General features: G+C 39.8%; 1 protein-coding gene across 4 annotated transcripts in view; it reads left to right on the top strand.

The window, feature by feature from the left end:
• Positions 1-23,001, top strand: part of ptpn4b (protein tyrosine phosphatase non-receptor type 4b) — a 56,138-nt gene extending 33,137 nt beyond the window's left edge. Inside the window, exons 14-27 of one of the 4 annotated variants that reach the window (XM_072671058.1) lie at positions 469-603; positions 1,062-1,214; positions 10,190-10,349; positions 10,494-10,577; positions 10,671-10,727; positions 10,828-10,984; positions 11,650-11,822; positions 16,536-16,626; positions 16,738-16,799; positions 16,962-17,108; positions 18,278-18,406; positions 18,595-18,743; positions 19,671-19,806; positions 21,184-23,001. In XM_072671058.1, the coding sequence (XP_072527159.1) occupies positions 469-603; positions 1,062-1,214; positions 10,190-10,349; positions 10,494-10,577; positions 10,671-10,727; positions 10,828-10,984; positions 11,650-11,822; positions 16,536-16,626; positions 16,738-16,799; positions 16,962-17,108; positions 18,278-18,406; positions 18,595-18,743; positions 19,671-19,806; positions 21,184-21,324 (1,774 nt within the window). In that variant the 3' untranslated portion in view covers positions 21,325-23,001. Of the gene's footprint in view, positions 1-468; positions 604-1,058; positions 1,215-10,189; positions 10,350-10,493; positions 10,578-10,670; positions 10,728-10,827; positions 10,985-11,649; positions 11,823-16,535; positions 16,627-16,737; positions 16,800-16,961; positions 17,109-18,277; positions 18,407-18,594; positions 18,744-19,670; positions 19,807-21,183 lie in introns of all 4 variants that reach the window. The other 3 variants (XM_072671056.1, XM_072671057.1, XM_072671059.1) reach the window with 3 other exon arrangements.
• The last annotated feature ends 1,760 nt before the right edge of the window (positions 23,002-24,761 follow it).

Consider the following 24,761-nt stretch of genomic DNA (forward strand, 5'->3'; position numbering starts at 1 on the left):
GTGTGTGTGTGTGTGTGTGTGCGCGCATCAAGAAGACACTCCCTCTTGCTAAGTTTACTGTTTAGTTTATCGTGGTAATGATGTTGGGACTGAAGCTGAGGCTAATGCTTTCACACTATGCTTCTACCAGGTATCTTTTCTGTTTACATGTTTTATGTCTGTTAGGACTATATTGTACTTAACTGATGGTAAATGAATGAAGTGAGTGTCTTTATCTATTAGAGATCAAGAGAACATTTAAGGCTAGCCGTTTTAGCTGTTTGCTAACTTTGTTTCAGTGAAAATGTGTTTTTCTAGAAGTGATTCTACTCTGAGACCTAATCCACACAGCGGGAATGACCCCAACAAGCTGAATTGTAGTTTGATGGTTGTGGTTATGGTTGTTAACTGAGTATGAGAGTATGCTAGCCTGAGATCAGATTGCTAAGTGTGGTTGATGAGTGTGTTCTGGTGTAACTCTGATCCAAGGTCTCCCAGTAAGCCCCTGGTCAGGAGACTGGTGAGTGGAATGGACTGGGAGACGGTCAGCAGGAACTCGCTCTCAGACGATCGACTGGAGACACAGAGTCTGCCCAATCGCTCACCACCGGGCTCACCCAACCAGTGAGTTAACATTGCACTTATACACACACACACACACACACACACACGCGCACACACACAGGCACATGCACACACTGGTTTGTTTTTAGGCACTGTCAGCGTTTGGCTCCACATTTATATGCAAAAACCTTGTCTGTCAAACCTTGTCTGTTTTTGACAGTTGTTCTTTATATCATGTGAAAATTTCATGATGAAATGGGAGCAATTCTATTGGTCCATTTGTGATTAAATTTTGACCCAATTTAAAGAACAGATTCCCATTTTCAAAAAGTGGTATTTTAAATAATTTATATAAGTCACTATATGTAATATGAATTATTTAAACACTGAAAGTAGTGTTTGCAGAAGTATTCACACACATTAACGCATACGCCCAATTGTTTATTTTTGGCCACACATATGCATATGTGGTTTTACACATGTTAAAGCAGTGTACCATCATCTTCCATTGCTAGCAGCTCCATATTCACTCCGGACGGCACCCGAGTGCGGCCCTCCTCAATTGGCCACCTGGTAGACCACGTCATTGATGACTCGCCATGCCAAGCATTCAACAACCACAAATCTGCATCTTCAACGCAAGCTAACAGCATCAGTTTGGACTCCACCCCGTAAGTGTTGTTTACATTTCTCGCATCTAAAAATAATGCCTTGTTTTATTCAACTTGATATTAAAGTGAAAATATGAAAGCTTAAAGTAAAATAAAAAGTAATGTTAAATTAATTTTAAAAAATCCAATCCTTAAAAAAAGAGGAGTCACCAATTATGCCATCTTTGAGGTCACCTTGGACACCTTTTTTCCAACCTACTTAATTCTTGCTCATTCCCTTGTCATTAATATACGTTTATATGTGATTCTGTATAATACAAAATAAAATTAAAGATTAAACCTCTGCCTTAACATAATCAGGTAAATTTAAATACTTTAATAAAATACATTTTATTAAAGTATACATAAACTCTTATAACGACAGTTATGTCAGGGCATTAATGTGCTTTAAGTGATTTCTTTGTTTTCTTTTTGAATGGGTGTACAACATGCATCTTACAAAAACAAAAAACAATAATACTAATAATAATAATTCAAAACTTGGTGAACACACGTTTTTGGAGGTTTTCTGAAATCAACATAGGGTCAACATAATACATACAGGGTCAAAATAGGCAAATGGCACACCAAATATTCGGTTAACTGTCTCTTAGCAAGTTACACCTTGACCAGACTCTTTTGGTAGCCTCAGTAAGCTTCTGGTAGAATACTGCTTGTATATTTAAGTGCTCGGGTTCCAATTAAATTCATTAGCTTTGCTAGCTTGAGGTCAGAATATGGCAAAGGCCATTCCAAAAACCTAATGTTGACCTGCTTTATCCTTTCTACAACCACCTTGGATGTGTGGATGGCAGTCAATGTCCTGTTGAATCATCTGATTGAGGGTGATCTGAGGTTATGCTGAACAATTTTGAAGTAGTCATTTCCATTTATTTCATCCACCTTGTGCAATATGCCAATTCCACTGGCAGCAAAAACAGCCCCAAAACATGTTACTACTGCCACCGTGCTTAACAGTTGGTATTGTGCTCTTGGGGTTGAGTACTTCACCTTTATTCCTCCACACATATTTTTCTTATCTTGATGGTCTTTGGGTTGTTTTTGGCCATCCAAAGCAATTTCCTCTTAGCTGAAGGATATTCTATCTTTCTGATCATCTAGGAAGTCAAGGTTGTTTTAGTGCAATGGTACGTGTATTTGTACTGAGTTGTCACAGTCACATGGAGAATACACGGTATGCACTATTAGGCCAAATACGGTGATTTTACAAGTGCAGGCCTCAAACTGTAAGCCGTGGAATTTGCATAGTATTGTGGGAACTGTAGTGGTTTAGGAGTACTGCTATGGTAACTGCGGTTTGTTTGTCCCCCTACCCCTCCTCCACCTCCTCCTTGTGTGTGGTTACAGCTCTAGCTCCAATAGATCGTCAGTCGTCCTTCTCAGATCTGCACTGAGCTCCTTGAACTGTTCCATTATGCTGTGTGTTGGTCAGTCCAATGAGTGCTGCCAAACAAACTCTTTTTATGTGCGAGAGGCTACCAGCTGTAGTCAATCACGATCACTAACAGGACGTTAAGAGGCCCTGGCAATTTAAGAGACAACTTTCAGCCCCATTGAATTAATGATGGGAAAGTGGGAATATGAGGATTTTTAATTCTGTATGTATGACTCTGTGTGGATTTCTGAACCCCCTGAAAATTAAAACTTGTGCACCAAATTGTTTTTTTTTCTTTTACAGATGTATGTTGTACACTTATTCTACCCTCAATAATAATATATTAGATAATATAATTATAAAGGCAAATATTGGCCAATATTAGACCAGTATTGGCAAATATAAGGCCAATATTGCCATGATATTCATCCTCCATGTGGGTACACTTCCAACGTACGATGGATGATTGTAAGAATGTGGAATGTGAACCTTGCATACAACATTTTACTTACTGAGAAAGTTATGTGGCAAACCACTTAGAAATGTGTCACACGTTGTAGCGCCAAGTTGTAGCCAGCCATGCTTAAAAAAAAGTGTCATTACAAGTGTGTAACAGCATATATAGTGAATGAGATTTCCTATTTTCTCATGTTTACTGTTCATACCCTGAACCACAAACCAAAAGTAAAGTAATTTCTGTAATTTCTTGTGATGCACACCTGTGTTTCTAATTCACATCTGTTGACAAACACCACAGATTTGATTTAGTGGGATTTTTAGGCCCCACAGTATCAAGAAGGAAATTAGGCATTTTTATAGTTTCTCAATACACTGAGAAATGTTGGTGTCCTATATAACAGCAAAAATAATGTCATTATTTCCATTGATCATTCCAGTCATTTCTAGTTTCAATCATTTCTTTTTTCTTTCTTAGGTAAAATTTACTTGTACCAATGACAGCATATTATTTGACCTCACATTTTCTGACATTGTGCCAGTGGTCATGTGACTAACAGCTAACTGTATCCACTTATAAATTCCTCTAATTTGTAAATATTATACATTTTCTATTATTAATTATTATGATATTTTGTCAACAATACCTAATTTGTTCGCATAATTCTGAAATCTTTCTTTCGAAGACCATGTTAATAGGCTCAAAACATAACAGTAACAAACATAATACACTATATATACATAAATATTGGGACACCTGCTCATGCATAGTTTCGTATGAAATCAAGGGTGTTAAAAGATAGTTCATCCTGATTCTGTTGGAGCAACTATCTCTACTGTCCAGGGAACACTTTCTATTACTAGATTTATGAGCATTATGTTGCTGTGAGGATTTGATTGCATCCAGCGACAAAAGCATTAGTGAGGTCAGGATGTTGGATGATCACAACCCCTCCTAGAAGATATACCCCTCTAGACAACACCTGGCATTAGGCATGGTTAGCTTATTAGGTGTTTTTATAATATAATACAGTATACAGTAGATATAAATGTATCACTGAGTGAGGGAAAATGTGTGTGTATGTGTATATGTGTATGTGTGTAAGTTGACCGAATGATGGAGTGCATTTTTGAGTCATCAGAGTTTCCACAATGTAAGAGATGATGCTGGCTTTCTCTACCTGTGCTTATTTTAGCTCTGAGTGGTACACACTACATGGAAACATTTGCCAGTGAGAGCTGTGGTTGTTCTGCTGTTTCTGACCACATACCTGCAAGCTAGACTTGTCAGCTTTTGAACAGGGAAGGGAAACTACCTTCAGCTTTGTGTGGTTAACGCTTTTGGTGTTAATTCTTAGGCTGGCAGATAAAATCGAGACTCAAGACTGCATTTTGAAAAGGCTTGTATCCCCAATACTCTCAGTTTAAATTCTACATTGTAACTTAGTAAGATTTTAGTGCTGGCTTTTAAAGCTCGTCATATTGTAGTATTTAGAAGACAGTAGTGCTAGCTTGGAATGTATAGCAGAAAAGCACAGGGAGTTGTAAAGAAGCTTGGAGGAAGTTGCTGATTCATAACCATGAATAAGAAAGCAGGAGAACTGATTGAGGGTTGTTGTAATGCACTTATGGCAGCAGTAGCATTCACAGACTACTAACACCTTGGTGTTAACTGCTAATGCTTTTTTTTTCTCATTTGTTTGTTTCACCTATTTTTAGTTTCACACAAGTCCCACACACCCACATATCCTCCATTAAAATGTTGTTGGGGATGTGCAAATATGGAATTTCTGAATCAGTTATTGTAATTTATAATTGCAACTATAATAATAACTATACTTTTAATACTTTTGATAGAGACATACATTTAAAAGCATGCATGTACTTTTGTCTTTTAAAGGAACAGTTCTGCAAAGAAAGCATTATTTATATCACTGACCCTGAATGCAGTTGGTCAGCCAGGATAGGTTTGGTATACAACATTTGCTTATTTAGCTTACAGTGGAAGCTGCTAGGCTAACATTGCTAACAAGCACTGCACTCGGATTGTCACCTAGCTAATTTCTCTAAATACGCTGTGTGTATATGTGTTTGTAGACACCCCTTCTAATGAATGCATTCAGCTACTATACAGTGGGGGAAAAAAGTATTTAGTCAGTCACCAATTGTGCAAGTTCTCCCACTTAAAAAGATGAGAGAGGCCTGTAATTGACATCATAGGTAGACCTCAACTATGAGAGACAAAATGAGAAAACAAAATCAGAAAATCACATTGTCTGATTTTTAAAGAATTTATTTGCAAATAATGGTGGAAAATAAGTATTTGGTCAATAACAAAAGTTCATCTCAATACTTTGTTGTATATCCTTTGTTGGCAATGACAGAAGTCAAACGTTTTCTGTAAGTCTTCACAAGGTTGGCACACACTGTTGCTGGTATGTTGGCCCCTTCCTCCATGTAGATCTCCTCTAGAGCAGTGATGTTTTGGGGCTGTCGGCGGGCAACACAGACTTTCAACTCCCTCCAAAGGTTTTCTATGGGGTTGAGATCTGGAGACTGGCTAGGCCACTCCAGGACCTTAAAAAGCTTCTTAGGAAGCCACTTCTTTGTTGCCCTGGCAGGGCCCAGCCACGTTTCATCTTCAATGCCCTTGCTGAAGGAATCTCACAATACATGGCCCCATTCATTCTTTCATGTACACGGACCAGTCGTCCTAGTCCCTTTGCAGAGAAAAAGCCCCAAAGCATGATGTTGCCACCCCCATGCTTCACAGTTGGTATGGTATTCTTTGGATTCACTCTCCTCCAAACACAACGAGTTGTGTCTGTACCAAACAGTTCTACTTTGGCTTCATCTGACCATAAGACATTCTCTCAATACTCTTCCGGAACATCCAAATGCTCTCTAGCAAACCTCAGACGCGCCCGGATATGTACTGGCTTAAGCAGGGGAACACGTCTGGCACTGCAAGATCTGAGTCCCTGGCGGCGTAGTGTGTTACTGACGGTAGCCTTTGTAACGTTGGTCCCAGCTTTCTGCAGGTCATTCACTAGGTCCCCCCGTGTGGTTCTGGGATGTTTGCTCACCGTTCTCGTGATCATTTTGACCCCACGGGCTGAGATCTTGCGTGGATTTCATCACACCAAGCTGCTTGCCTATTGCAGATTCAGTCTTCCCAGCCTGGTGCAGGTCTACAATTTTGTTTCTGGTGTCCTTCGACAGCTCTTTGATCTTCACCATAGTGGAGTTTGGAGTGTGACTGTTTGAGGTTGTGGGCAGATTTTATACTGTGAACGAGTTCAAACAGGTGCCATCAGTACAGGTAATGAGTGGAGGACAGAAAAGCCTCTTAAAGTAGTTACAGGTCTGTGACAGCCAGAAATCTTGCTTGTTTGTAGCCAAATACTTATTTTCCACCATTATTTGCAAATAAATTCTTTAAAAATCAGACAATGCGATTTTCAGATTTTTTTTTTCTCATTTTGTCTCTCATAGTTGAGGTCTACCTATGATGTCAACTACAGGCCTCTCTCATTTTTTTAAGTGGGAGAACTTTTGGTGACACAATTGGGGACTGACTAAATACTTTTTCCCCACTGTAAGTTGCATCCATTTCCAGCACAGAAATGCACATAAACAGCTTGTCTAGTCACTGTAGAGATGTATTGCCAGTAGAATAGGAGCAGATACATGAACATGAACCTATTGGCACCATGCCTAATTCTAGTACCATTAAGCATTGAGCTGTGGAGCAGTGGAACTGTGTTCTCTCTACTTTTGGGTGGGGTGGTAATGATCCAACATCCTGACCTTCCTAACGCTTTTGCTGCTGAATCAAATCAAATCCTCAATCAGCAACAGATGATTGACAGTTACTCCAACAAAAGCAGGAAAAACTCTTTAATACCTTTGATGTTGAAAGAAACAATGAATGAGCAGGTGTCCCAATACTTTTCCATGACCTTAATTTATAAATGTTTTGCTTCAAAGGGTAAGATTGAGAGTGGTAATAGTTTAAAGCAACACTGTGCGAGAATTGCCATTTTTTGCTCCGGGGCTCCCCCTTCACTCGGGAAGTGGAATTGTGAGCCGCCACTAAGAGACATGCTTTTCACACATATTTTAGAAGCTGAAAGGTACAGAACCTTCACTGAAAGTGAAAGAACTATGTGAACCAATATAGTAGAGTAATATTAAAAGATTTTTACACAAATTTGACTCGCTATGTAGCAAGCATTTCCCTGCCCACTTCTCCAAAATTACATACTGCAGTCAGCAACATGCCGAGCCCAGAGTAGCAACGCCAGCAGCACTGATCTCCCTATTGCAGGTCAGTGGATTTTAAGGTTAACTTGCTACATAGTGTTCCTTTAAGTCCAGTGTGTGTTAGCATCGTTAGCCTAGCATCGACAGTTTTGAACTCAATTAGCAAACTTCTAGTGCCAACTATCTTTAATATCAGTGAAAGACTAGCTTTCTGAGTCAGTTATGGGAATTGATGGTGCAGCTGTTACTGATACCATTCTATAATAACTATACTTTTAATACTTTTGGATCAGCCAGGACGGGTTTGGTATTTGACAAGGAATGTGACAGAAAACCTGCTTTCTTTCAAGTACTGGGTTGGTGTACATTGTGTTCACCACTGCTGTTGGCATATGATGCACCACTGCTTGCACCACTGTTGTCAGATGAATGATGCATTTTATCAGACACCATCAGCGTCTCGCTCTCTCTGACAGACGCACATGACTAGTGGAACTTCCTCCCCTCTTTTCCTTTTTGAGTAAACCTGTTTTTTTACCTGCTACTGTCATTCAGGCCTGTATCTCTTAGTTCCAGCCTGCCATATTGGATATTGGATATTTTTTGCCTTCTGGCTCCTCTCATTACGCCTTTTTTATGTAATTTTATTTATTTATTTATTTTTTTATTTATTTGGTTGGTTGGTTGGTTGGTTGGAGTTTTTTTTCTGTGGCATTTGTTTTTCTTATGTAAATGACCTGGAGGCTGGAGTGCTTAGCGCTGTCTGTGGACTGCTGAGCAGGGCTGCTTTCATGCTTGTAATCTGAGCATTCATAATGAGGCAGTGTGTGTGTGTGTGTGTTTGTGTGTGTATGTGTGTGTGTGTGTGCGCGCATTGGCAGAGCAAGGCCAGACTCTGTTCCATTCTTTTTGCTAAAGGCACAAGAGTTAATGCTCTCCGCCTGTTATGCTAATATTCTATAGTCAGATGCATTGTGGGGAATCTTAAGAAAATGCAGCCAGCAGATATGCACCGGAACGCCCCCACCTCTTCTCCAAGCCGTGGCTTAGGCTACATGTGTCCGATGGTGGGATTTAGCTCGTTTACAGTCTCTTGGATGATGGATCGGGCGAGGTGGGCGATACGATGATCGTCATGGTGATAAATTCACTATATGCTTTTCTGAGTGTAGCATAGGAACTGGCAGTACACCTACGATCTCACTTTAGTGAGTCTGTAAACAACTGTATAGTTACTGCATAAACTGCCTAGTGACAGGTAGCTGATTGGATGTCAGCTCATTATGACTTCTTTAAGCAGAATCATGTGACAATTAAAAAAAAGTATTTAAAAGTAAAAAGTAGTTGTGGTAGTAATTTAAAAGTAGTTGAGAAGTGCAACTCAGTTTTTACAGCACTGTCGTAAATACAAATTGCCTTGCTTTAAGCTTCCCCTCATCGTTGAGAAGCCTAAGGATACATATCTGTGAAAGAACCATATCAACTGACAAGTTAGAGTAATATATAGCAGTTTTCGCAAGAGGTCTGGTACACGGATGTGGGCTGGTAATGACCGAGACGGCACATCAACATGATTTTAAAGGTGTTATTCTAAGGAAAACTTTATGTTCTCACTATATGTCTTACTAAACGAATTTATTTTTGCAAAGGGAGTGCCTGACCTATATTATATATTATATTATATATTTTTGGCATACCTTCCGTCACCTATTACAGTCCATGCCACGGCGTATCGCTAGTGTCAACCAAGCCAAGGGTGGTAAGTAGGTGGTCATAATATTCTGTTATATATGCGTATACGCATAAAACTATAATTGGCAGTTTTGGTTGGGCTCCTGCAATGTTACATTTTTTGCCACATCAGCCCACTCTCATTGTAATCTCAGTCGGCTGTCAGTGTTGACGGAGTACAACAGTATATACAGTACATTGCGTAATACACACCATAGGTTTCAGTGTGGCTTGCTCAGTATGGCTTATCAGCAGTACACATTTGGCTCGACTGTAGTGGCTCGAATCCAAGCTCTAGAGCCCAAGCAGTTGTATGGGGCATAGCCATGCACTCGAGCTGGAGTTCCGTGATCGGTTGTTTCATAAACAGCATTAGCGTGAACTTGCGATCCCTTTTACTGTCAGTAAAGTTTACCCTGAATACACCTTGGAGGGGTGTGTGTGTGCACATGCTGTGACAGGAGGAATGAGAGGATAAACAGAAAGGGCAAGTGTGTGTGTGTGTGTGTGTGTGTGTGTGTTTGTGAGGATGAACTGTAACTGTAGGAGGGATGGAGGGCTACTGGCAGCATGTGCTATCTCTCCGCTTCAGGAAGCAACGAACAAAGCTGCATCCAAACACATCCCTGCACGCCCACGGTCATGTACAGCACTCAGTTTACAATCATTATTTCAGATTGTGCTTTCTGTGCCGAAGTAGCTGTATTATCTCCTACGTTTCTAATTAACTAAGATTTCAAATGGATCGTTTAGTGCTGTTTCTGCAGCTCTGTGTGATGCAAATTATGTTCAATTCATTATTTTAAATGTTATGCTATATGGCATCAGCCTGTTCTTCACTCCATGGTCCTCTGAGCTGGATACATTAGGCAGCAAGTGAGCAGTCAACCCTTGAAGGTGATGTGTTAAAAGCAAGGGCCAAATGTTGACAAGGGCCAAATGTGATGGCTAGACTACCAACTCAGAGCATCTCCAAAACATCAGGTCTGGGGGGGGGGCACTTGCTTAGGTTAGGAAATCTGATTGAGTAGTTCAGATAATCTCTCAACTCTAGACTAGCATGGCAACCAACAGGTACAAAAGACTCAGAACAAAAGGTATAGCCTTTTTTTGGTTAGCTCACATACCTTATTGCATTTCTCTACAGGTCTCCAGATGGAGCTGTGGATGGCCAACCGCCTGCTCTTCCCCCGAAGCAGTCCAGGAAGAACCTCGTCAGCCACATCTCCCAATCGAGATCTGAGCTAGAGCTTGATGACTCCGCTTCTGAGCTGTATGACGTGCCAGTGGTGTCAGACAAGAGCATGGTGAGTACGAGAAATTCTTTCCACAACAAAAAGGTTAGCTCTCATTTCATGTTAGCCATTTTAGCATTTAGTGTACTGTACTGCAGACGTACATGGGAGGATCTCTGTCCGAGCATGTGTGGATGAATTTTGCTCTTGCCTCAGCAGAATGGAGCAGTTCCACATGACAACCTTGTCCTGATCAAAATGAAACCAGACGAAAACGGACGTTTTGGATTCAACGTCAAGGTGCGATCCCGCTCATTTTCTGGTCTTTGGGGGAAATGCTGAGGCTTCTTCCGTCGTTTCTGTGATCATTTCTGTCTCCATATCCCTCCACAGGGTGGTGCCGATCAAAGAATGCCAATCATTGTGTCCCGTGTGGCTCCTGGGACTGCGGTAGGTTCATGTTCTGCAGGCCTGTGTTGTGTCTAAAGCAATGCAGTGTTAGCAAGCGTTGTTAGAAAAGCCCTGTTTAACATCATGTGACCTCTGTCAGGCTGACCTGTGTGTGCCACGTCTTAACGAGGGGGACCAGGTGGTGCTGATCAATGGAAGAGACATCTCTGATTACACACATGACGATGTGGTTATGCTAATCAAGGCCAGCTGTGAGAACCAATCAGGAGAACTCATTCTGCTCGTCAGACCCAATGGTGAGGGCAGACAACCAATCACTTGATTCTTGAATTTTTACTACACAATACTAGCACATTATGTTGCTGTGTAGAATGAGTTGATTTAAGAGGTGGAATTGATCAGCGTTGTTTATTATTTGACAGCTTGACTGATGAGTACAATAGAGCTGTATGCTAATTGTGCTAATTGTGTCCTTATTTCATACCTAGCTCTGTTCCAGTAGTGGAGCCTTTTTTTAGATAATCATTTAGAAAACTATTGCTTTAAAATCTTTAAACTAAAGTTTAGGAGGACAGAGTTTTCCAGCTTTATCTTTTATTTCCACAAAGTGTTTACAAATGTGGGAAAATAATAATAATAATAATACTAAAACAAAAAAACTTTATATTTTATAAGTATATTTAATTTTGGCCAAAAAAATGTTATTGTATAAATAATTGTGAATGTCAGGCAAAATCTAACAGCCTGGACTGTGCTGTGCTCTTTTTTTTTGAGAATGTGAGAGTTCACAAAGTTCGCAGGCGAAATTAATTCACCTGGAAGTTGTGTGTATGAAATTGTGAAAATGCATTTTCCATCAGAATTAGCTTTGCTTTAGTTTGCAGTTGATTGTGAATCCTGTAAAAAAGTGATGGCAAGTGTAGACCTGTAATAGTCTAAAATTCTCTCTGGCCCCTCAAAGCCATCTACGACGTAGACGAAGAGGAGGAGAAGCTGGACTTGGAGTCGGAATTCCACTATATTCCGGAGAGCTGCGGGTTGGATCGTTCCCACTCAGAGCCGGATGGATGGAAATCCTCCTTCCAGCTGCTGAGAGACGGCTTGAGCAGCGGCTCCGTGCTCGCCCAGTTCGATGTGAGTCAGCCAGCTCTTGCCTGCCTCATTCATTCATTAACACTCACTCTAAGGGTGGTATTTCCTTACGGCAGAGTGTGGCAGTTGCCCTGGCAATGAGTGGAAAAAGCATGACCCAGATGCCCATTAAAGCTGATCTAGGATCAGATTTCCCACGCTCAAACTATTTGCTTGATTCTAGAGGCTATTAGGCTATTCTAAAACACCAGCACGCTTGGGGCACTGCAAGTGGTTGCTATGGAACTGTGTGGGCATGCTGCATTGATGTATGGTGGGCTGTTTTCTGAAGAGATGCCAGTAAAATCTTAAAAATGAAGAGAAAAAAAATCTCCTTTGAAACAATGAATGTAATGAAGGAAGAGTGCATTTGTGTAAAAAAAAAAAAATGTGTGGTAATATCGTATCCTCTTACACCTGGTAACTTGCTTTCTGAGCAGTGTCAGACATTTATAGCTTTAAATTCTATACACTTTAAAGTCACATTCAATTTTACTATTGCATGTATTTCTTGCACAGCTATTGTTTTGGATTATTGGGTTAAAAGAGCTAAATGTGGCTTAATGCTGCTATTAATCTGACATTGTGGTGTGTTGCGATATTTAGATTGGGGTCATACACATTCACAACTGTAGATAAGATGTGACCTTACTCTGCCATATGCTGGGGTATTGTGAAATACCACTGACTCACACATAGAGGTGTTATGGTTTGAATTTTTCATGGTATCATAATCTAGCAAAAAATATATAATGGTTCCACAGTGTTACTGTATAAAACTATTCCTAAAAACATACAAAAAGGAAATAAAATATTGTAAAATGTGATCTTCCTCACTCAGATATTTAAATTAGTGTATTATATAAGCATTAATATGTAGCACTACATTTGAAGTATAGTGAGGTGTAGGAAATTATAAGTTTTTACAAAGCTTGATTTTTCCTGGACATCTCCAGTCAGCATATGGATGTGTTTAATTCATTAAGCACTGATTTACTAAAACAGGTGCTAGATTATAGTGATACGGGTAAAAGTGAGCAACCACAGGGAGAGGTTTGAAAATGGTTAAATGAATATAGAGACATACATACATTAATTATACTATTTGTTTTTTATTCTAATATTAGTGCTTACTGAGCAAATAAACACTTGCTGCCTAAATATAGAGCATTTTTGGTTCATAAAAACCCCAAAGTTCTTCACAGTACTGTATGTATATAATGCATACATACATTTTTTTCCCCTACAGTTTTAAACTGCTGGTTAATGTAATGCCTTTGATTTCTCAATACGTGATGCTACAGCTACAGCCCTTGGTCATGCAGTAAATTGTGGGGGGGGGGATTTCTTGTCAGGCTCTGATATCTAAAAAAGTGTTATATATATATATATATATTTGTAGGCCACTGGGCTAGTTAATGCGCAAGTTCTCATGGGGTTAAGTGTTGGAAAGGTCATACGTTTACCATAAAAACAATGGGTTTATTTTTGAGAATGACTTTTTTGTGAATTCCCAAACTAATGATATCCCAGTGTCATTATAAGCTAGAGTGTTTAATTATAAGCTAGAGTTCCTCCTGCCTGGTAGGAACTGTGCATCTCTGTGGTGAGTCGCTTATTTGGTGCTTATGATTATTAGCTGTCTAACCAATAAGTGCACAAAACATACTCAGAATTGTTCAGAATGACAGAGCTGGGAAAGATGTCAGATGGTCAATAAAGTTGTGTTTTACCAGTACCAGTTTACCAATTAGCAGTGTGGCATGTGTTTACAACAGATGTGAGAACGTTTTGGTTCTTACCAAAACGTTCTCACATCTGTTGTAAACACACGTGTGTTAAGAGCGTGTGTGGGCATGTTGCATTGATGTATGGTGGGCTGTTTTCCAAAGTGACAGCAATAAAGTCTTAAAAATGAAGAGAAAAGCGGCATCTCCTGACAGTTTAACAAAAAGGCTAATGGATGAAACAGTGAATGCAATGAAGTAGAATGTTTTCTCAGAAAGCTTCATTTAAATATGTAGAGGACTGGAGTAAGAACTAGTGTAAGAAACATTCACTTGTAGATATAAATAAATAAAAATGTGTTTTAATCAGTTCTTTGGAAAGACCAACGGTGAGATTACCATCCAAATCATGCACAGTGACTAAGCATAAAACCATGACAGCGACAATACAGCAACCATATGCACATACAACACCCAAACAGCCCTGTTTCAAGCGTCCGGGTTGAGTGCCTGTTCCTTTACATGATAACGAGCCGCTGCTCACCCCCCTCCCCCACCTCACACCTATTTCTTTACACCTCCCTGGCTACACCTCTATTCTTCCTGGTCCCTGAGTTCTGAGTTCACATGTTACACACCCTCTTTCTCCCTTTCTCTCTCCCCTCTCTCTGCTCTTTCTGCTTAGTCTGCTGTACCTGACTTTGTCTTTAGCGTCCCATTAGCTGCTCAAATCCGGACTGATGTACAGTCGTTTTAGTTTTTTGTTGTTTGCAGTCCAATTATATGGTAGCCATGGTATATTTTCAGAGTAGCCCAAAAAAACTACACCCCATGGAACAGAAAATGAGCTGATGGCCTTTATAGTTTCTCCCTGACTTCCTCAAAGACTGTCATGTAGTACAGAGATTATTATTATTATTGAATTACATTTGCAGGGGCATTAACATTTTACTTGCCTACAGATGCCCTGATTACAGTTACTCCTCATCTAACATGTACAAGTTCTTTAACAACTCATTCATGAACACTCACTCATTAAATCTGAATTGCTTACTAAACACTAAATCACTCCATTCCTCACTCTTTCTTTTACTGACTCAATGCCTCAGTTACTAGATCAGTTGGTCAGTCACTAACATTAATATTTGAAGTTTTATACTGCTGGTTACTGTAATGCTACAGCCCTTGGTCATGCAGTAAATTGTGGGGTTTTTTTCTACATAATATCATTTCCTGTCATTCTGATGCAGGCTCTGATATTTCCTGTTTGCTGAGTTTGCTGTTTCTTTAGCTAGTTTCTCACACTCCAGTGCCGGAGGGCCACAGTTTAGAGGTTTTTCTGCTGCTGTAGCACGGCAGATTCAACTTATTAACGGCTGGGAGATGATCAGCTGGGTCAAACCAGGTGTGCTAAACCAAAGATAATAGGGAGAACGCTGAACTGTAGACTGCAGTGACCGGCTCGGATTGGAGTTTGGGAATGTTGTTTTTTTTTTTTTTCTTCAGTTCTTACTCTCTTAAAACAAAGTGAATTTTAAAATTCACTTAAAAAGTGAATTTTGGTCTCATTTTTTCTAGTCAAAGAAAGAAGTGAAAGTAGAAAGAAAAAAAAGAAAAAGCTATTGTAAATTGGGTTTTAGACCCTAAAGGTAAGTTTTGGTACTTTTTTGCACATTTGTGATTGTTTTGAGAGATTTTCATTTAAATTACAAAGAAAATTTCTCTTTAAACTTACATTATTTTGTTCTAGCGGCCACTGGGCTGTTTCTTTTTTGTTCTACATGACCTCATTCACTTTCAGTCAGCACTTTTCCTCAGGGGAATCCCACTGATTGTCTCTGGGCCATCTTTTAGCTCAGGTGAAATTTGTGATGTCAGCCTCTTGAGGGTAGGCAGACTCCTTCCAGGAACAAATTACCAACAGTGCTTGGTATTGTTTTGTAATTTGTGGTGCTGAACTGCACTGAATCCTTCCAAAAAGCTCTACTAGAAGTTAACAGGCTCTGTACTCTTTTTAATATCTAGGATGCAAGCGGAGGGTGTACTTTAAACTTTCTGGATTCAAATGTGTAGATCATGATTACAAAGCATTGTATTAGAGTTTATTTTATTTTATTTGTGATTTTTTTACATTCATTTTCCTCCCTTACAGAATTTTTAGCAACTGGAAATAAAATGACTTGGTTTTACTTGCCTATCCCTTACATCTGGACAATTTATCTGTCTTTGAGGATCACGATTAATTCTGGTTCAGGCCAAACCACACAAAAATGTGTGTGTAAACACACCCAAGATTCTATACAAATCCAATCACTCAAACCACTTCAGAAGGTGGTTTTACAGTGTAAACTCATCAGTCTCTCCAAGATTTCCACATTTAACAACCAAAACCCTTCCCAGTACATTCAAAACTCCCCATGCAGTACAAAAACAGTCGCCGTCTCAAAATATGAATTGTCTTACACATTAGAATGTTCATTGAGTATCTACAGTCTGTTGTCAAATCATATGCAGCACTCTGAACCTTCTTTAAAAGGGGGAAATAATAGTACTCAAGTCACATACAGTTTTTTGGCATCACTGAAATGAAACCTACATAGACAGACTATAACAGCTTATTTATAAAGTGATGATTTTTGTAGTAAACACTGTTAAAATATAAACATTTGTTGCTATATAAAATGTCTTACAATTTCTTAAATGATCTAAAAGGCATTCAACTGAAGTTATACTCTCTCTTTCTATGCACTTCTTGTCACAGTGTGTTTATTATGAAGTATTATAGTTGTTGTATTTGCTTGCCCTCCTTAATATCCATGTATGCACCATGTTAAAAAGGGGTACATGTTAGACATTAACTAATGTTTACTTACTATGTTCAGTCTTTCATTTCCATGTTTCCATGATATGGGACTTTTAAAGCTAAGTAAGGTTAGGTAAAGCCTTCATTTCAAATATCTCTGCTGTCTTTTTTTTTTCTCCTGTGCAGCAACTATATCGGAAAAGGCCTGGAATGTCCATGTCGTGTGCCAGGTTACCTCAGAACGTCTCCAAGAATCGCTATCGAGACATCTCGCCATGTAAGCATGAGCCCCACTGAATATATTTTAATTCCCTTCATCTCTGTATCTGTATCCGAATGCCTTAAATCGCTAGACCATTCTGAAGCACAAGCTCTTTGTTTCGTGCAGATGATGCAACTCGAGTCGTCCTGAAGGGAACAGAGGATTACATCAATGCAAATTACATCAATGTGAGCACGGTCATCCAAGAACCTTACAAATGCAAACCAATGGCTCTTTTTCAAATTGAGATGAGACAGGCCTAAAAGAAAAGGAATCTTAGTTATTTACAGTATCAAATGTCCACCTGTCTCTACTGATGTGTGATGTAGTTTGTGTGTTGTCCTGCCTAGATGGAGATCACAGGGGGTGGTGGGGTGAGGCGCTATATTGCCTGCCAGGGACCGCTGCCCGGCACCTGCGGAGACTTCTGGCAGATGGTGTGGGAGCAGAGCGCCACCCTAGTGGTCATGCTTACTACACAGGTGGAGCGCGGCAGGGTATGTATAACGACCACTCTGCTAATGGTTAAACAGTGACTTTCCTACAGGCCAAACTGGTGAATTGAACAAAGTGTGGTGTATGTGTGCAGTCACAAAAGCACATAACATGTATGCAGATCTAACTTTCTCACGCTGAGTTACAACATGTTTTAACCCAAACACTAAATGCGATGTTGGCCAGCACAAGCATCTGTTTCCTAACATATCAGAAATAGTACCAGTAAGCAAGACTCTGAAGTAGCATGTGCTAGTGTTCACCCACCCAGCTTGGTGTCCATTTGTGAAGGGGGAAACCTAGCAATCAGTTGGACTGGTAAGGACTAAAGCCAAAAAAGACTATAAACAGAAAGCAAAAAATGCAAAGAATTATGGATTGCTCCACACGCAGTACTGTAGTATTTATATTATTAAACACTAAGGGTTTCTGCTGTGAGAAAAAGGCCCCGACCACATGTCCGGATATTTTGACGAGCAGAATTTTTTTTTCCTTCATCTCTAGCTACATTTCTGAAAATCTGTCTGCACAAAACTGCAAAATGGTCCTAATGTGCTCACTTGAGCATGCCAGCTCAATAGGGGGTGCTAACGCTTTTGCAAAGTTTGATGTCGAATTCTTTGAGAAGCAAGTGTAACAGCTAAAACAGACCTAAATACAACATAAAGATGACTCAAAACACAGTTGGTACCAGGAAGATAAAATGCCTAAAATCATAAAGTACTGTCTCTAAAGTACCCACGCTCTCCTGACCAGGCAGAGAACATCAAGTTTTGTGTTTTACAAATGTGAGTGAAGGATATTCTGTTACAGTTTAATGACCCAGTCACTGCAAGTCAACAATAGGGCTGTGTATTGGCAAGGACCTGGCAATATGATACCTATCACAATACAGGGGTTATGATTTAGTATATTGTGATACTGTTTAATTTTTATCCAATCAGAACAGGGATCTGAAGACAGTACAGCACTGCTATCTGGCAGTCAAACACAAAATGAAGCACTGCCTGACAACAATCTTTGCATGTAAACTATTAATAAAAATGTATAGTGTTTTTGAGAAAAAATAATAATGTGATAAAGTGCATTGAACACAGAAACTTGAACAGTGAAACTCAGTATAAGACTGACATTCATATCTTCCAGTATATGACATATGAGTCTTTTCTAGGTGAAGTGTCACCAGTACTGGCCAAACGTTTCTGCAACCGGAACCTATGGTGGCTTTCAAGTGTCGTGCGTATCTGAGGACGGGAACTCTGCATACCTGCTTCGAGCTTTGACACTCATGCACCTGGAGGTAACATTTTATTAAATGAATAACAAATTATTGGTGCCAGTACTACCTTGGTAATATCGGCCTGTTTTTATGATATCAGCCGTCATCTCTCCGACCTTTTTTAGCTGTTTAAGCTGTTAAAGACGTTTCAGTCTGTGCTTTTAAAAACTGTTTGGGGGTTCTGTGTATGTGTGTGTGTCTGTGTGTAGAGTAAAGAGGAGAGGCAGCTGTGCCAGATGCAGTACATGGCTTGGCCTGATCACGGTGTTCCGGACGACTCCACTGACTTCCTGAACTTTGTTAGTTTAGTGCGCAGCAAACGAGGCGACTCACAGGAAGCTGTGGTGGTGCATTGCAGGTCAGGCCTTCATAAACATCGCAATTACATAACCGCAACGTTTAACACCTTTCACCAGGTTCAAACGACCTAGATGCAGTACTGATGACCTACATTAAAATCCTTACAAAACATTAACTGCATAGATTATGCTTTGAATTTTACTGATAATATATACTTCATTTACAGTGCAATGTACAGTGTACAGCGCATGCAAAAGTCACCCCTGATTATTTTTAGTATTGTGAATATCTGAGTAAAGTAGAAGATGAACGCATGTCCAGAAGGCCTAACGTGAAAGATGAACTGTTCTTTTCCACATTTTAAACAAGAAAAGATGAGTGTGTTATTTCTGTTTTGTGCACTTTTATAGCACAAAAAAGGGAAGATAACATTTACCAAGGTCTCAGAACTTCACAAACCTTGTCCTAATAATCAGTGGCCATGAGCTCCTCTAAGCATCTGCCTAGAACTCTGAAATATAAAATAATTGATGCCCAGAAAGCAGGTGAAGGCTGTGAAAAGATGCCAAAGCCATCGTAATTAAGAATTAGCAGTTCACAGGGGCAGTATGAGGTGCAGTTGAGGTCTAGAAGATCAAGAACACTTTAGGAAGAAAGCAGACTCCGTAATGGTGGTGCACAATTCTACTGTGCAGCAACACCTGCACAAATATTCCTTTACAAACCTTCATGGAAGAGTCATCATCTAAACAAGTCTGATGCATTTCAGAAACAAGTCCTGACCATGAAGGGTGCCCAGACTTTGGCTTCAGGCTCTTTTCCCTTTCCTTTTTTAAGCAACTTTGAGTAACTTTAAGGAACTTTGCTTAAAATATGAAGGAGATGTTTCATCTTTAACTTCATGCCTTTTAGAAATCAGGGCATCTTTTATTCGCTTAACTATTCTTGCTTTCCTCTAACCCCTCCCCTTTTTCTTCCTGCGCAGCGCCGGGATTGGTCGGACAGGAGTTCTCATCACCATGGAGACAGCGATGTGTCTGATAGAGCGGAGTCAGTCTGTTTATCCGTTAGACATTGTCCGAACTATGAGAGACCAGCGGGCCATGATGATTCAAACTCCAGTGAGTGTAAAAGCAGTGTGTGTGTGTGTGTGAGACAGTAGCACAGTCCCAGAGAGCCATGATGTTGAAGAACTGTTTTAGGAGCAATCAGGAGCTGTGTGAGAGTGATGACGTATCTTGTATCTTTTTGCTCTCATTACCTCAACAACTTTGCTGTAAGGTTTTCAGCAGTTGGGATTCCACAGATACTCACCCTTGTGCTGCAGTATCCTTGGCAACACTTGTTCAGGATCTGGATCCAAATTTCTGTAAAGCTGTTCAGGAACAATAGGCCAGATTTACAGTGCCATTAAGAGCAAACAGGGTCACTACAGTGTTTTATCATGCACAAGCAAGGATTTACCAGCATGATTTATGATATGTAATATGTGGTGCAACCACACTTTCCCTCATTTACATTCACTTTTTATAACATCACTCAGTAAACATCACCCCAACAAGTCTAACTGCAAATCTTTCTCTACTTAACTGATGGGTATTAAATTACCCTTTTTTTATAAAGTTTTCAAACATGTTCAGTCTCACAGCAAATTATGCCATTTATGCCAATCATATTGCCGCTCTCACACAAAAACCTTGTATTTTAATATTTGTATCTTTCATTTTCACATACTTTACACTGTGACCAAATGTCATGGACCAATTAATGGACCAGTATAAATGCTCCAGAATGACGTGGAAAGAAATCCTTTTACATAATTTCATTCAGTGTTTTTGCTTTATGGTGATGATATTTGGATCAGCTGATCAGATTATAAACAGATAGAGTGAGTGACAGTTCATCGACATCTGGCACTGCTTTTGGAGGTTATTGGTACGTTTGACCATATATGCCAAATATTTGTTTTAATATTGTCCCATTGTTTGTTTCTCAATTTTCTTTGAGTACTTTGGTTTCTTTTATTTTAATCCATAGCTCTGAGATTTTCTTTGACATGCCATTTTGGCACCTAAACAGAGTGTAGTGTTGGTCATTCATTTTTATTAGCTCATTAACAGGACACTTTTGATTGGTATGCTGATCACTGCCAAGGTGACTTTATGAATAGGACCCTAATGCTGTGCTGCCACCGAACGTTTATTGAACGTTATTGAAGTTATTGCTGCAATTATTGTACATTATAAAATCTAACCAATCAGTTGTGACCTTTGACTCGTATGTCTTTTGCTTTGATGGCCAATATGTATTATTTCCTGCTCTGTCTGACCCCCCCCCAAAAAAATCTGTAGCAAAAAGCCCTGCCCATGCTCCGCCCACAAATACCAACCTAATGCTGGCATGTGTACCTGTGTGTCTTAATTATAGTTCATATAACAGATCAAAGGGATTCTGTGTGGCTTTGTCTAATTAGTGAAATTTGCGTACCTCTTCTGCAGAGCCAGTACCGGTTTGTTTGCGAGGCCATTCTAAAAGTGTATAACGAGGAGATGGTGAAGCCACTGGAGCTGCCGGAGCTGCCAGAGCCGCCGGAGCCGCCGGAGCCGTCAGAGGAACCAACCTACGAACCGGAGGACTAAAGAGTTGCCCTCTCCCAGGCTCCTCTGCTGTACCACTACTGCCTGTGACAACTGCAGCCAGCTCTCCTTCGCCCCCTGCTGGACGTCAGCGGAACTGATGCCTGCAAACTGGAACACAGGCGACAAAGCACTATTTGCACTTTATGTTAACAAACAACGACTTAAGGGGATTTACTAGAAAGACAAACGCATCAGGTTATCGCATAAGCATAGATTTATAACAACGATAAACATTCAGGGTGGAGGAAAAAAAAACCTGAATGAAACAAAAGCTGGCGTGCTGACTTGCTGTAGTGCCATACACTGAAACAAGCCACAGTCCAAGCAGGATCGAAAAAAGCATTTTCTGTTAAGAAGGCTATTTATTATTTTTTTTAATGGGGTTATAGGGTCCTTGCCCTCCCCTCGCTCTATCAGCCCAGTAAATCTCTTTTGGTACTTTGAGCTGTCAAGCCTCTAAAATCCCCCTAAGAGGAGTCCTGCACAAATACTCTGTGAGAAATCAGAGTATTCAGCTTTTGTCGGTACTCTTTTTCTTCGCTTAAGCTCAGAGGCCTCGAAAAACAAGACAGTACTACTGCTTTGACATGCACTGTTTTTCTTCTAGAGCCTGTTGTGTGTCCACCCAGGGCTTGAGCCATTGTTAAACTATTAAATCCGTGTAAAGGTTTAGGCCAGCAGCTAGGAATCCAGCTACTGTATACAGTGTGAAAAATAATGTGAAAAAAACAACAACAACAACAGTGTGCTGCTGTAAGTGTGACATTTTCCCACAAGACACCAGATCAGGCCGACTGGTTTGGCTTCCCGTTACACAGTTTTTAGAGCACATGTTTCAGACATACACAGCTTTTCAATCTTTTAATCCCATAGTTCCCCCACCCAGCTGTTGGATTTCAGCACCTACTTGGTCAGCTTGAACTTTTGAGGCTTCAGCAGTGGAGCTCTTGTTTGCTTGTGTAAAGAAATTATGGAGTCTTCTGCGTTTCAGCGTGCAATTTCTGTTCATTGTTCAGATTGCTGGTGAAGATGAGCTAGTTGTACCTGATTTTCATCTCATTTTCAGAACTCCTTTTTATGCCCCATTACTTTGGCTTTTAAACCGAAACGTACTTCAGATTAATTTGTACTAAATGGTACAGTGTGTTTTCAGCCAATACTGAAAAGTGTCTGAAAAGGTAGGCTAATGCCTGCTGTCACCTGCTTATTTTTAATGCCCCTTTACATTGCTAACTAAAGTTAAGGTGCTAAAGGCCCTGCCTCAGTACCTGGCCAACTAAAGTATAGGTGCTATAGACCTGACCCTGCATCTGCTTTAGGTCTGCAACTAACAACTAATAATTATCGACTGTTTGCATACATGATTTATCAGTCTATAATGAATTTGCTTAGTCACAGTTTGTTTGCACAATGCTCTTTCAAACATAAAACACCTACCCACTCTTCAAAATTCATTTTTGCAAAACGACAAAAGGACTTTTATCAAGAGCATAGAAACAGATCTTCTGCATTGCTGTTTAAACGCCATTTTATTCAGTGTGAAATGTGGATGACCAATAAAAGAACACAAACGGACCATACATGGCATCCCAAGAACCGTTGTGGATGTAGGTTGATTCTGCAAGACCATTTGTATTCAAATTATTTTCTCTTAATAATAAAGCAAAGCGAAATTAATTAGTTTCCGTGTTTTAAGTGACCTAAAATTGAAGAAATGTAATTGATGAGTGTCTGGCATACCAAAACCCAGAGAATGACCTCTTAAATGTAACCCTGGTAACGGAAAAGCAGAATTTAGTCATGCTGTTTAGCCGAATGGCTTCAAAATATAATGGCCTTCAGTAATTGTTGTTTATTTTCTGAAGAGCATACAGTTGACTGTGGTTTTAATGAATTAACATAAGCATTGTCAAGCCAACTAATCAACAACAACATTCATTTCTATTATGAGTAATCAAGTCGTTGTTGCAGCTCTAATCTGCTTCAGGTAGAGGTGCTATAGATCCAGCCAGCCCCTTGCTAACCTAGAAGAAGGTGCTAAAGGTTCTGCACCTGGATTTAAATTAAAGGTGCTATAGGCCTGCATCTGCTTCAGGTGAAGTTGCTTTAGGTCCCAACCCTGTACCTGGCTAACTAAGGTAAAGGTGCTATAAGCCATGCACTTTGACCTGCTTCAGGTGAAGGCGCTATAGGCTCAGCCCCGTACCTATTTTAGGTAAGGGTTCTATTTGCCACGTCCCTGCAGTTGGACGTCTGCAGTAGACCTGACCTTTTACCTGGCTAACTGAGGAAAATGCTGTAGGCCACGCCCCTGAAATACTTCTTTTATTCAGAGAACTGATGAAAGATTTGTACTCTGCAGGCAGAGGCAGATCCTCTCAGCCTTATTATTCTAAGCAGCTTTTACCACTGTTTGACTGATTTCTTTCTAAAAAAAAAAATAATAATAATAATTATCATCCACACATTGCTACTGAGTGTCCTGTGAATGTGTATCTTGGCTGTATTTTCATGTTAGGCACAGATGTTATTCATATACAACACCAGACGTCTGGTGTACTCAAGATACTCACTTTGTCCTTAATTTTTACTCATCCCCGGAACTGGAGAAACAATTGTGACCAACTACTGTTTTATGTTCCCTTAAAGAAGCCCCTAACACTCCCCTCCTTATTCTTATTTTCTTCATCCTCCCTGCTCTGTATTAACAAAGGCATTCCACACTGTATAAGGGACTTGGCTTCCAGGACCAACGCGTTTTTCACCCTAATGAATGTCCATCAAGCCAATACGCGAGCTTCCGTGTGTGTTGTGATGACTCTTGAGCTATAGATTTGCTATTGATATTGTGTTGGGACGATGGTATTTTTGTATTTTAAAGGAAAAAACTAAACAAAACCTTGGACAGCACTTTGCAGCTGACTGTAGTAGCCTGTCGTGCTACTTATTCTTACTCTAGTTAACGGGAGACGGGAGTCATGTTGAAATTATATTTATGTTGAAAATTTGTTAAATAGAGACACCTGTAGGGGAAACTCTTAACTACATAGTGTCACCTGTTAAATATTTGTAAATATGTTGTTATATATTAAAAGTGTTCTCAAAAGATTATAGTTGTCATCTGCGTCTTGTGTAGGCTACGACCTGCCGACAGATGGTGAATGTCTTATTCATGAAGTGACAACATCTTATTCATCTGAAACAACTACCTACCATGTTTATATGTTATAAATATAGTTGTTCAGGAAAAACAACTATATTTATGAATCGTGAGCTATGGAAAGTGCTTGATTTCTAAAACAAAGAAGAATAAAGGAATGGTTGATTAATTAAAAAAATACCCCAAGTTGCTCTCACTTTGATTCTACATTGTCAAAATATATTATAGTTTGTTTGAATTTCTGCATAGATTTGACCTGCAATGTTATCCTGTATTC

Source organism: Salminus brasiliensis, chromosome 25 (assembly GCF_030463535.1).
Source record: "Salminus brasiliensis chromosome 25, fSalBra1.hap2, whole genome shotgun sequence".
NCBI lineage: Eukaryota > Metazoa > Chordata > Actinopteri > Characiformes > Bryconidae > Salminus > Salminus brasiliensis.